Here is a 13,235-nt window from a genome sequence, read left to right on the forward strand (position 1 = left end):
ACCTGTTACATTATAGTAGTAGCCACCAAAGTATGTAGGATAGTGGGTCAGGTCTAATTCCGGCATAAACAGCCAACCACTCCATAACTTCAAAAACCTTTGCAGACACCCCTTTGTTTAAGCTGGGTACACACTAAAAAAAAAATCATAGGGAAGGCACAAGCTAGACAATTTTTATCGTACATGAACACACCATCTGAATTTCGCTCAATGTGTACAGTAATTGTACGTTAACAATCAAGGAGACAAACACACATGATCAGAAGCAAAAGCATGACCCGGAAGAAGGTGGTAACGAACATTGTTAACAAATTTTAGTACAAAGGAATACCATTGTCGGTTACATCATGATACGTACCTTTGTGGAAAATCGGATGATCGGTCATTCGATTTTCTCATAGTGTATACCCCACATAACGTACTTTTCCCAAGAAAGGTGGCATTAAGGTTGTCTGTCCGCAGGATGCATTTGTGGGGGGTGTTGAAACAACCATTTCTGAGATATCAGTTTATTTGCTAGAAAGGGTAACCTTATTATAAAATGTCACAATGCCAGGCTGATATTGCACTTCGTTCACAATATCCAGCAGGAATATTTTGAGGTTGAGATCAAAATTTGTTTGTAACACTATTAATTACCAACACTATAATCTCCCAGCATATGACCAGCTTAGGCCCATAACAAATGGATCAAAATGACCTGGGCCTAGGCAACATCTGGGGCATGCAGGTAAATCAGACCTTCCCCACTGAAATAGTTTTTCCAGGGTTTTACACCTATGTAGAATAAAAATCTAGGTATGTTCTGAGATTGGAAGCAGACTCCCATGTTGTTCATCTAATTCGCCTACATCTTGCTCCCATCCAGTTCTGCATGTTAGGGCAATTGATGCAGTATGCCTAGATCAGTGATGGCGAACCTTGGCACCCCAGATGTTTTGGAACTACATTTCCCATGATGCTCAACTACACTGAAGAGTGCATGAGCATCATGGGAAATGTAGTTCCAAAACATCTGGAGTGCCAAGGTTCGCCATCACTGGCCTAGAGAATAATGAGATCTCTCCCTATTCATCACACACACACACACACACACACACAGTGGATCCGGAAAGTATTCACAGCACTTCACTTTTGTTATGTTACAACCTTATTCCAAAATAGACCAAATTCATTATTTTCCTCAAAATTCTGCAAACAATACCGCATAAGGACAACATGAAAGGAGTGTGTCTGAAATCTTTGCAAATTTATTAAAAATAAAAAACGGGGAAAAAAAATTAAATATATCACATGTACATAAGAGTTTACAGCCTTTGCCATAAAACTCCAAATTAAGCTCAGGTGCATCCTGTTTCCACCAATCATGCTTGAGATGTTTCTACAACTTTATTGGAGTCCACCTGTGGTAAATTCAGTTGATGATTTGGAAAGGCACACACCTGTCTATATAAAGGTCCCACAGTTAACAGAGCATGTCAGAGCACAAACCAATACAAGTCCAAGGAATTGTCTGTAGGATTGTATCGAGGCACAGATCTGGGGAAGGGTACAGAAACATTTCTACAGCATTGAAGGTCCCAATGAGCACAGTGTCCTCCATCGTTGGTAAATGGAAGTAGTTTGGAACCACCAGGACTCTTCCTAGAGCGGGCCCGCCCAGCAAAACTGAGCGATTGGGGGAGAAGGGCCTCGGTCAGGGAGGTGAGCAAGAACTTGACGGTCACTCTGACCGAGCTTCAGCATTTCTCTGTGGAGAGAGGAGAACCTTCCAGAAAAACCACCATCTCTGCAGCACTCCATTAATCAGGCCTGTATGGTAGAGTGGCCAGGCAGAAGCCATTCCTCAGTAAAAGGCACATGACAGCCCGCTTGGAGTTTGCCAAAAGGCACCTGAAGGACTGACCATGAGAAACAAAATTCTCTGGTCTGATGAAACAAAGATTGAGCTCTTTGGCCTGAATGGCAAGTGTCATGTCTGGCAGAAACCAGGCACTGCTATTTAACTGGCCAATATCAACCCTACAGTAAAGCATGGTGGTGGCAGCATCTTGCTGTGGGGATGTTTTTCAGCATCAGGAACTGGGAGACTAGTCAGGATCGAGGGAAAGATGAATGTAGCATGTACAGAAAACATCCTTGATGAAAACCTGCTCAGAGCGCTCTGGACCTCAGACTGGGGGGAAAGGTTCATCTTCCAACAGGACAACATTCCTAAGCATACAGCCAGAGCCCAGACTTGAATCCGATTGAACATCTCTGAAGAGATCTGAAAATGGCTGTGCACCAACGCTCCCCATCCAACCTGATGGAGCTTGCGAGTTCCAAAGAAGAATGGGAGAAACTACCCAAAGTATTGAGCAAAGACTGAATACTTATGTACATGCGATTTTTTTCTTTTTTTTCTTTTTAACGAATTTGCAAAGATTTCAAACAAACTTCTTTAACGTTGTCATTATGGGGTATTGTTTGTAGAATTCTGAGGAGAGTAATGAATTTAACCACTTCAATACCTGGCCATAGTAAAATGACGTCCTCTAATTTTTGCAGGGATATCTGAATGATGCCTGTAGCTACAGGCATCATTCAGATATCATTCTTTTCAGCCGGTGATTCTGTGCACGATAAGAACGATCATAGCGGCAGTTCCGCCGCTTGATCGTTCTTATAGGCGATGGGAGAGGACGTTCCCCTCTGCCCCCCTCCCGCCGACATCCGGTGCTTCTCCGGGCTCTCCCGTGCCATCAGGGGCCCGGAGAAAGAATCGGCTGGTGTCGGATGACACCGATAGAGATTTCCGTTGACCAAATGGTCACCAGTCATCTCTATGACCGTCAGAGGCATAATGTCACGCCCGGGTTCCTGGATGTTAACAAAGCCGCAATCGCGGCTGTCAGCATGAGATCAGTGAATTTTTCTTCTCAATCTCATGCTTTCCAGCCTGGAGGAGAGCTGTGGGGTCTTATTGACCCCGCATCTCTCCATAAAGAGGACCTGTCACAATAGATTCCTATTACAAGGGATGTTTACATTCCTTGTAATAGGAATAAAAGTGATAAAAAAATAAAAATTAATAAAAAGTAAAAAAAAAAAAAGTGTAAAAATAAAAGCCATTAAAAGTAAAATAAGAAATTAAAACCCCCCTGTTCCCGGTAGCTTGCGCTCAGAAGCGAACGCACATGCAAGTCCCACCTATATATGTAAACGCCGTTCAAACCACACATGTGAGGTATTGCCGCGTGCGTTAGAGCGTGTGCAACAATTCTAGCACTAGACCTCCTCTGTAACTCAAAACTGGTAACCTGTAAAAAATTTTCAAAGCCTATGGGTCGCCTATGGAGATTTTTTAAGTACCGAAGTTTGGCGCCATTCCATGACTGTGCGCAATTTTAAAGCGTGACATGTTATGTATCTATTTACTCGGCGTAACATCTTTCACATTATATAAAAAAAATTGTGCTAACTTTACTGTTTTGTTATTTTTTAAATTCACGAAACCGTTTTTTTTTTTTTTCCCAAAAAAGGGCGTTTGAAAAATTATTGCGCAAATACCGTGCGAGGTAAAAAGTTTCAATGACCACCATTTTATTCCATAGGGTGTCTGCTAAAAAAAACATATACAATGTTTGGGGGTTTGGAGTAATTTTCTAGCAAAAAAAATATTTTTACATGTAGGAGAGAAGTGCCAGAATAGGCCCGGTATTGAAGTGGTTAATTCATTTTGGAATAAGGCTGTAACAATGTGGAAAAAGTGAAGCGCTGTGAATACTTTCCGGGTGCACTGTAAAGACTTTACCCACTGAAAGTTTTTCCAGGGTTTTACACCTATGTAGAATAAAAATCTGTGTACGTTCTGAGATAGGAGGATGCTTCTAAATCTTCCTATGTTGTTCATCTAATTAGTCTACATCTTTCTCCCATCCAGTTCTGCATGTTAGGGTAATCGATGCAGTATGAATAGATAATAGTGAGGTGTGCGTGTGTGTGCGCTCACTGGCCACTTTATTAGGTACACCTTGCTAGTACCGGGTTGGACCACATAGCGTCACGCAGCTGCTGCATATTTGTTGGCTGCACATCCATAATGGGAATCTCCCCTTTCACCACATCCCAAAGGTGCTCTATTGGATTGAGATCTGGTGACTGTGGAGGCCATTGGAGTACAGTGACCTCATTGTCATGTTCAAGAAACCAGTGATGAGATGATTAGAGCTTTGTGACATCATTATGTGCATTATCCTGCTGGAAGGAGCCATCAGAAGATGGGTACACTGTAGTCATAAAGGGATGGACATGGTCAGCAACAAGACGGTAGGAAGTGGCATTTAAACGATGCTCAGTTGGTACTAAGGGGCCCAAAGTGTGCCAAGAAAATATCCCCCCACACCATTACACCACCAGCCTGAACCGTTGATACAAGGCAAGATGGATCCATGCTTTCTTGTTTACGCCAAATTCTGACCCCAACATCTGAATGTTGCAGCTGAAATTGAGACTCATCAGACCAGGCAACGTTTTTCTAATCTTCTATTGTCCAATTCTGGTGAGCCTGTGTGAATTCTATCCTCAGTTTCCGGTTCTTAGCTGACAGGAGTGGCACCCAGTATGGTCTTTTGCTGCTGTAGCCCATCTGCTTCAAGGTTCGATGTGTTGTGCATTCAGAGATGGTATTCTACATACCTTGGTTGTAACAAGTGGTTATTTGAGTTATTGTTGCCTTTCTATCATCATTTTCCTCTGACATCAACAAGATATTTTCCTCCACACAACTACAGCTCACCGGATATTTTCTCTTTTTCGGACCATTCTCTGTAAACCCAAGAGATGGTTGTGTGTGAAAATCCCAGTAGATCGCCAGTATTTTTTTAAATGCCCAGACCAGCCCGTCTGGCACCAACAACCATGACACGGTCAAAGTCACTTAAATCCCCTTTGTTCCCCAATCCGATGCTCAGTTTGAACTTCAGTAAGTTGTCTTCACGTCTAGATGCCTAAATGCCATGTGATTGGCTGGTTATGGAAAGAAGAAAGAAATGGCTGCACATCCAGAACACCCGATTGCCTTTTATTGATCACAGGGATAACACCAAATACACCAACAGATAGTAACGTAGACGCGTTTCACACATATATCTTGTGCTTAATCATTACAATGACTGAATACATAAAGGAGAGGGCACTCAAAAGCCACGTCCGTAATATAGGGGGGAGAAAAAAAAAAAGGGGGTACTACCAAATGTCGGACTTTATAGGCCAGGAAACAATGGAGAAGGGAATATTATGAATAAATCACCACATTTATTGAAAAAAAAAAAAAAATACAAAATATACATATAAGTGGAACGAGTAAAAAACATCATACATATGCATCTATGAAATTTGTGCAGTGAGCGTCTACGCGTTTCGCCGTTAGGCTTCTTCAGGACACAACCAAGGGCGATGGGTTTTCAAAATTAGAAGTAATAAATAAATGTTAATAGTTAATATTTATTTCTTCTAATTTTGAAAACCCATCGCCTTCTCCAGGCTATGGGTATATACATCAATATACTCCAACTCAAGATAGTGAGATTTTGTTCTCTTATCTGTTACGTCTTTGAACCTTGGTCGTGTCCTGAAGAAGCCTAACGGCGAAACGCGTAGACGCACAAATTGCATAAATGCATATGTATGATGTTTTTTACTCGTTCCACTTATTATATGTATATTTTGTATTTTTTCAATAAATGTGATGATTTATTCATAATATTCCCTTCTCCATTGTTTCCTGGCCTATAAAGTCCAACATTTGGTAGTACCTTCAGTAGTACCCCCTTTTTCTTCAATGACTGAATAAACTGATAGAACTTAAGTAGACCACCCCAGTGGCTACAGGTGTTCCAGGGGCGGTACTAATAAGTAATACAACACAACCTGACCAATCATCAAGCTTCAGCCCCTAGGAGCCTCCGATTGGCGATTAAAATAAAGAACCAAATTGAAGATCCAGATCAGCATGCACTGAGAAGTCCCGCCCGTACATGCAAGATAATGGGCCGACAATCACCTAAACACATAGTGATACATATACTAAATACCATTAAAAAAAATTGAGAAAGGGCAAAATGATAGTGAACAAGAGTACATACATTAACACAAAAAAGTTATATAGATATAAATACATAACAAGATCAACTGTAATAAACGTGACCCAACTGTCCCATATACATATGTGTGCAGGCGCACATACATACACATTTTTTATATAGATATATTTGGGGGGACCCCCACGCCGTTTTTTCAGGGTGAGGGTTCCCCTTAAAATCCATACCAGACCCAAGGGCCTGGAGGGGGAACCCATGCTGGTCTTTACTCAAAATTTGGCGCGGATTTCCCCCTCAAGATCATCTGAGCACAAGTCGCATGCCAAAGTCGGATCATGCAAGACGGCGATCCGACTTCAATGGTAGTCAATGGGCTGAGGTAAGATCAAAGTCGGACCAAAGTAGTACAGGGAGCATTTTCAAAGTCGGACCAGTTAGGACGGCTCCCATAGGGAAACATTGATTTTTCACACGTCTTGCGACATGAGCTCCCAATGTCGGAGCATTTGTCGCACTAGTGTGAACCCGGCCTGAGATGGTTCTACACCTTCATTTGAGTCCAGCTGTGTTTGATTATACTGATTGGACTTGATTAGGAAAGCCACACACCTGTCTATACAAGACCTTACAGCTCACAGTGCATGTCAGAGCAAATGAGAATCATGAGGTCAAAGGAACTGCCTGAAGAGCTCAGAGACAGAATTGTGGCAAGGCACAGTTCTGGCCAGGGTTACAAAAAAATTTCTGCTGCACATAAGGTTCCTAAGAGCACAGTGGCCTCCATAATCCTTAAATGGAAGATGTTTGCGACGACCAGAATCCTTCCTAGAGCTGGCCGTCAGGCCAAACTGAACTATCGGGGGAGAAGAGCCTTGGTGAGAGAGGTAAAGAAGAACCCAAAGATCACTGTGGCTGAGCTCCAGAGATGCAGTCAGGAGATGGGAGAAAGTTGTAGAAAGTCAACCATCACTGCAGCCCTCCACCAGTCGGGGCTTTATGGCAGAGTGGCCCGACGGAAGCCTCTCCTCAGTGCAAGACACATGAAAGCCTGCATGGAGTTTGCTAAAAAAAAACACCTGAAAGACTCCAAGATGGTGAGAAATAAGATTCTCTGGTCTGATGAGACCAAGATAGAACTTTTTGGCCTTAATTCTAAGCGGTATGTGTGGAGAAAACCAGGCACTGTTCATCACCTGTCCAATACAGTCCCAACAGTGAAGCATGGTGGTGGCAGCATCATGCTGTGGGGGGTGTTTTTCAGCTGCAGGGACAGGATGACTGGTTCTAATCAAGGGAAAGATGAATGCGGCCAAGTACAGGGATATCCTGGACGAAAACCTTCTGCAGAGTGCTCAGCACCTTAGACTGGGCCAAAGGTTTACCTTCCAACAAGACAATGACCCTAAGCACACAGCTAAAATAACGAAGGAGTGGCTTCACAACAACTCAGTGACAACTCCATGACTGTTCTTGAATGGCCCAGCCAGAGCCCTGACTTAAACCCAATTGAGCATCTCTGGAGAGACCTAAAAATGGCTGTTCACCAACGTTTACCATCCAACCTGACAGAACTGGAGAGGATCTGCAAGAAGGAATGGCAGAGGATCCCCAAATCCAGGTGTGAAAAACTTGTTGCATCTTTCCCAAAAAGACTCATGGCTGTATTAGATCAAAAGGGGGCTTCTACTAAATACTGAGCAAAGGGTCTGAATACTTAGGACCATGTGATATTTCAGTTTTTCTTTTTTAATAAATCTGCAAAAATGTCAACAATTCTGTGTTTTTCTGTCAATATGGGGTGCTGTGTGTACATGTAATGTAATGAGGGAAAAAATGAACTTAAATGATTTTAGCAAAATGGCTGCAATATAACAAAGAGTGAAAAATGTAAGAGGGTCTGAATACTTTCCGTCCCCACTGTGTGCCTATCTCTATATATCCACACACATACACTTTTTTTGTTTTTAATTACACACACAAGCAACAAAAAAAAAAAAAAAAAAAAAAAATCAAGCCTCTCTTATGTTTGGCCTCTTCTGCTCTTTTAAACAAGATAGTTGAAGCCAGAGTGAGCCCTGAGGGGACATAATCAATACATGTTTGCTATTTCTGCAAGAATCATAATGGAAATTTGTTTAGAATCTACAAAAGTTGGAGGAGCCCAAACTATTGAGTGAATTTACCCTACCAATTACTGATCAGGGCAGTTTGCCCCATGTATTACGTTTAGCCTTAAATTTACGTAGCAATGCAAGGAGATTACCCAAGTACTCCTGAATATGGGGTGTCACTTTTACTTCTAGGTATGTAAAAGGAGCTCACTATGTTATTTGTGAGGCTCACTACAAGACAGGCTATGACAGGGAACCAAACGCTGAATTAGTGACATAACGGATTCCAGAGAATAGTATCCCCATGAAAAGAAGGGTGTCGTCAGTGTAAACAATCTGTATACTTTAGTCAGTACTAAAGCTGTGGGATTAGCATTAAAGCCAGGCAAACAGTATTTCCAAAAGAGAAGCTCAGTAATGAGCATATTTCTCTAAGCACAGGTTTCCCTGCAAAGTGATTTTTTTTTCTATAAAAATAACAAAAGGAGGCTTTACAAACATGTTATACCTACCTGCTCTGTTGCAGCCTGGATCCTCCTCTTCTTGGGTCCCTCTTTGGTGCTCCTAACCACCCCCCCCCCCCCCCCCCCCCAAGCAAGCAGCTTGCTATGGGCACCCAAGCCAAGCTGCAGCTCCGCATGTACATTCAGACATGGAGTTGCAGTTCTGCCCCACCCCCTCTCTCTCCTGATTGGCTAACCGATTGACAACAGCAGGAGCCAATGGCGCTGCTGCTGTGTCATAAGATGAAAACCTTCTGACTTTACAACCCCTTGAAGGAATCCTGGGGCGTCACCAGAACTAGTGTCACCATTGGATGATTTTACCTCCATTCTTGTTCTAGCGTCAAACCAAAATTTGGGATTTTCATTTACTGTCACTTTTAATGATAACATGAAACCGACAAAGAGGCAAATCTCCCTAATTGGGACAAAAAAAAAAAAAAACCACCAAAAAAAAAAAAAAAAAACAAAACTACATGACAGAGGTTCTAATCCTTCTCTACTGTATCCAAAAAAAAAAAAATTAAAAAATTAAAATAAAAAAGTCTGATGCTTCTCTGCCGATAGAAAGGTGTTGATCTACAATCACAATGCTGGATGGATTTTCTATACTGGTAAAAATCACATCCCCCCCTTTCTTTTTATTTTCCAGGTTACACCTAGTCTTAAAAATGCTGCCTGCCCCCTCCTAATACCTATGCTGACTAACCTGTCTAAAAAAGAAGTATATACTTAGCCATTTTTAGCCCACTCTGGTCTGGTCAGGTCGATCTCCCCTGGGTCAGTCAGATGCTGCTGCAGGGGAGAGGAGAGAGCGCTCAACAGCTAGGAATGTCCAGGAGCAGCAATGTCACTCATAGGCTTCAAATGGTACATCTGATGCTGGCATTCCCACCTCTCCCCTGCAGCCGCCGGGGACTAACATAGGGAGGCGAGTATGTGGTAGTGCCGAAGCAGAGAAGACTGAAAATAAGTTAATACGACAACATTCTTACACAGGTTAAAGTGGTTGTAAACCCTTACAGACCACTTTTACCTACAGGTAAGCCTAGATCAAGGCTTACCTGTAGGTGCAAGAAATATCTCCTAAACCTACATGGTCTAGGAGATATTTCCAAAAGACAGGCACCGATGTCTACGGCGCGCAGGCGCACTGAGCGTGCCGTCTCTAACGGCGATCATGCCGTTAGCGGCGGCACAAATGCGCATGCGCGGGAGCGACGTCATCGCGGCTCCGGCGCTGCGATACCCGAAAAGAAGATGGATGCTTCGTAGAAGGGACAGCGGTGACATCGCAGGCTCCCTTGTCAGGTAAGTGACACATAATGCGATGCATAGTAGCCCATTATGCTTTAACTTTGCAGGGAAACAGTAAGTAAACTCATCAGGGTTTACTTCCTCTTTAATCAGTGTAGGTGTTAGAAAGGGGCTAGTTAGGTTTAGCACAGAATTCTACTTTAACAATTGAACATTCTGGCACAGTAGCATTATAAACAGTATAGCACCTAGTGCAAAGGGCTGCACTCACCACTACATCACCCTCTTGCGGAAGGCTGTTGGCTGGTAGCCTATTCTTCTCCTCATTGTTGTGATAGATGGCTCCATCGTTTCTCATCACAAGACTGTGCACATCTCTTCCTAATGGGATCGGATTAAGGTTGGCTTTTTGGGTTGCAACACCAACTCCCCAGACACCTGTAATCATTGGAAAAAGCATGTTTATATCAACAGCCTTAAGTTTTTCCTTTCCTATTGTTCCATTCCATTTTTTTTTTTTTTTTTTTACAAAAATTTCACAAGAAAAAAAAAAAAATACTATTAATAACAGCACAATTTAACAAATCTAAGGGCTATTGCAAACTGGTGCCAGTTTTTTAAACTGATGTGAATGCTACTTTTAATTAGCCTGTACATAGAGGTGCATAAATATCAGCCAACTAGTGCCACATTTAGGCCAGCCATACACGAATCGAAATTCAGCCAGTTCTGCAGGTATCGGCTGAATTTGGATCCATGTATGGGTACCCTGGTTGTACACAAGTCAATATATATCGATCGACTTGTGTACAACCAGCCTGTTGTGTTTTTTTCCAAATGATTAGTGTCACTAGCTATAGTCTGCAATAGTAATTGTGTTCTGCTGGCAGGGAAAGCATCCTGCTGGCAGAACACAATAGCGCTGTTGGAGGAATTTGCCCTTTTATACTGATGGCGGAATCAAGAAATTTGAAGGAAAACTAATCTATGGACTGCCTTAAATCAGAAAAATACAAAAAAAAAAAAAAAAAAAAAAAAAACACACACACAGGTGTAAAATCACACCTTCGCCTTAAATGGTAGATAATATTGATCATTCGGCATTCTGGGGGCTAGAATAAATAAAAAAGGTATACAAAGATAAACACGTGCACCATATGGGCCACACACTGAGTATGTCTAGGGGTATTTTCCACTGGTTTATTCAGTAGGGTGACACTAGCATCTTTAACAATACTGACCATTGGGATCAAGAATATGAATGCGTGAACCCTGATCCAGAAGCGGCGAACCTTAGGGCATGTCAACAATGCATGCAGTGGTGAACCCACCTGTCCACAACCCCTGAAGCAGGAGGCTGAGGTCCCTGGATACATTTTGGAGAGGCGCTCTGGTACAAAGTACCACCTGGCATATAGTTTGTATCCTGCCTCAATCAGGTCAACATTGAGGATACCTTTGTGAGCTCCATTTGCACCACTCCTCTGCCTCAGGGCTTATATCCAGATCCGGATCCCATGCCACCTGATCCAATTTAGTAGGAGGGATAATAAACTGTTAATAAAGCCCCCGGAGGGCAGCATCCCGGAGGGCAACATCCCGGTGCATACTGCCAGGTCAGATTGAAGAAAATGTTGAATTTGTTGTAAGTGGAAGCTCTCTGCGGGGGGCATCCCCAAACTGCCTGTGAAGTGAGAGGGAGGACGTATTCCTCTATGGTCTAGGTAGTCATCTATATGGTATACTCCCTTGTTCACCCACCAACCAAATCTATCGGGTTGTACGCCGGGGGTGCTTAGGGAACAGGGGACTGCCAAAAAGCGGGGCCACTGGGGTATGTGCAGACCGTAGAGACCATCTCCTGCAACTCGTATTCCATATGTGTAACGAATGAGAAAGCAGACTCAAAATAGCTTTACGGAGCTTTGGAGAAGTCCAAAGGATAAGGTCCATTGCTAGCGGAGTGCAAGCCTGAGCCTCCAGTGGGACCCACTTGGGGCGATGACGACTGTGGAGTTTGAGTAGTTGGGCAAACTGCGCAGCCATATAATACTTCTGAAACTTGGGTACCCCCATACCCCCCAGGTCTTTGGGAGCATACATCGTAGCCCGAGCTATTCTGGGACCTTTGGCACCCCAGATATAATGGAGGATTTTAGAGTGGAAACGGTGCGTGGCAGCAATGTTCCAAAATATAATAACCTTGTTAGGACTGTCATTTTAACAGATGCAATTCTTTTTTTCCAGCTTTTTTTTCCTCACCAGGTAATCCTGCATTTACTGTCCCTGTGTGGCTACGTTCAAGAAATGGCTGTCACACAGGCTGGACTTCAAACATGTCTCCCTTTGTTCATTTCCATGACACGGTTGAATAATCAGACCAATACTTTACATAAATAGGGTAAGATTTTTTTTTTAAGCTTCCAGATCAGCCCACAGGAAGTTACAAGGACACTTCATTTCTGGATGAAGTCTGACAAAAAACATACTATTCCGAGTGTAAAATATCAAGAGATAATTGCTCCTTAAAATACTGTTAGCTTCAGCCCTGGTTCACACTGATGCGATGAGAGAAACGCACAAGACTCGCTGCGTTTCCCTACATCGCATTGCAAGGCAATCATGCAGTGTCCATGTGATCTGCTGCGGGTGTCAATGCTAGATTAACAACACCCCGAAACAGATCACAACACACAGTGCGATTGCCAGAACACCCATGCAATGTGATTCAAGTGCAGGGAAAAAAAAAAAAAAAAAAAAAAAAAAAAAGGTCCTGCACAATTTTGGTGTGGATGCAATGCGATTTAAGTTTTACAAAATGTATGGCTGAAATCGCACCGCACAGACATCACATGTGATGTGCACTGGAATGTGGTGAGAGTCCTGTGCGAATCACATGCAGCAGTGTAAACCTAGACTCAGGCTGCAGATAATTGTTAGCTTGAACTATCCCACTGAGGAAAGCATAACATGGAGCCACCCAATGTGTTCACAAATCTGCATGCTGTAGACAACATCACTACACAATATACATTGTGCACACAGTGAAGTGTTTAGTTTAGATCCCATTGTCTTATTTGTTGACTTCTCTACCACCTTCATCATTAGTTCACAATGGCCCTTGCACACAGAATTGTTTAACCATCTTGCTGACTGCATATTCATTAGTGGGAAGCTAGAGAAGTGTTTTAGCACACACTTATGTGCTTATTTTTACTTTCCTAAGAAAAGGAGGAGCTGTAAGGTACAGGTCAGCACAGTGCAATTTTTACTGCACAGGA

General features: G+C 42.7%; 1 protein-coding gene across 1 annotated transcript in view; it reads right to left on the reverse strand.

Moving 5' to 3' along the window:
* The window catches only part of SPRYD7 (SPRY domain containing 7), a 48,598-nt gene that overhangs the window by 17,716 nt on the left and 17,647 nt on the right, over positions 1–13,235 (reverse strand). The window contains exon 3 of the mRNA XM_073613172.1: positions 10,226–10,392. Within this exon, the coding sequence (XP_073469273.1) occupies positions 10,226–10,392 (167 nt within the window). The remainder of the gene's footprint in view (positions 1–10,225; positions 10,393–13,235) is intronic.

Source organism: Aquarana catesbeiana, linkage group LG02 (genome assembly GCF_042186555.1).
Source record: "Aquarana catesbeiana isolate 2022-GZ linkage group LG02, ASM4218655v1, whole genome shotgun sequence".
NCBI classification, from domain to species: domain Eukaryota; kingdom Metazoa; phylum Chordata; class Amphibia; order Anura; family Ranidae; genus Aquarana; species Aquarana catesbeiana.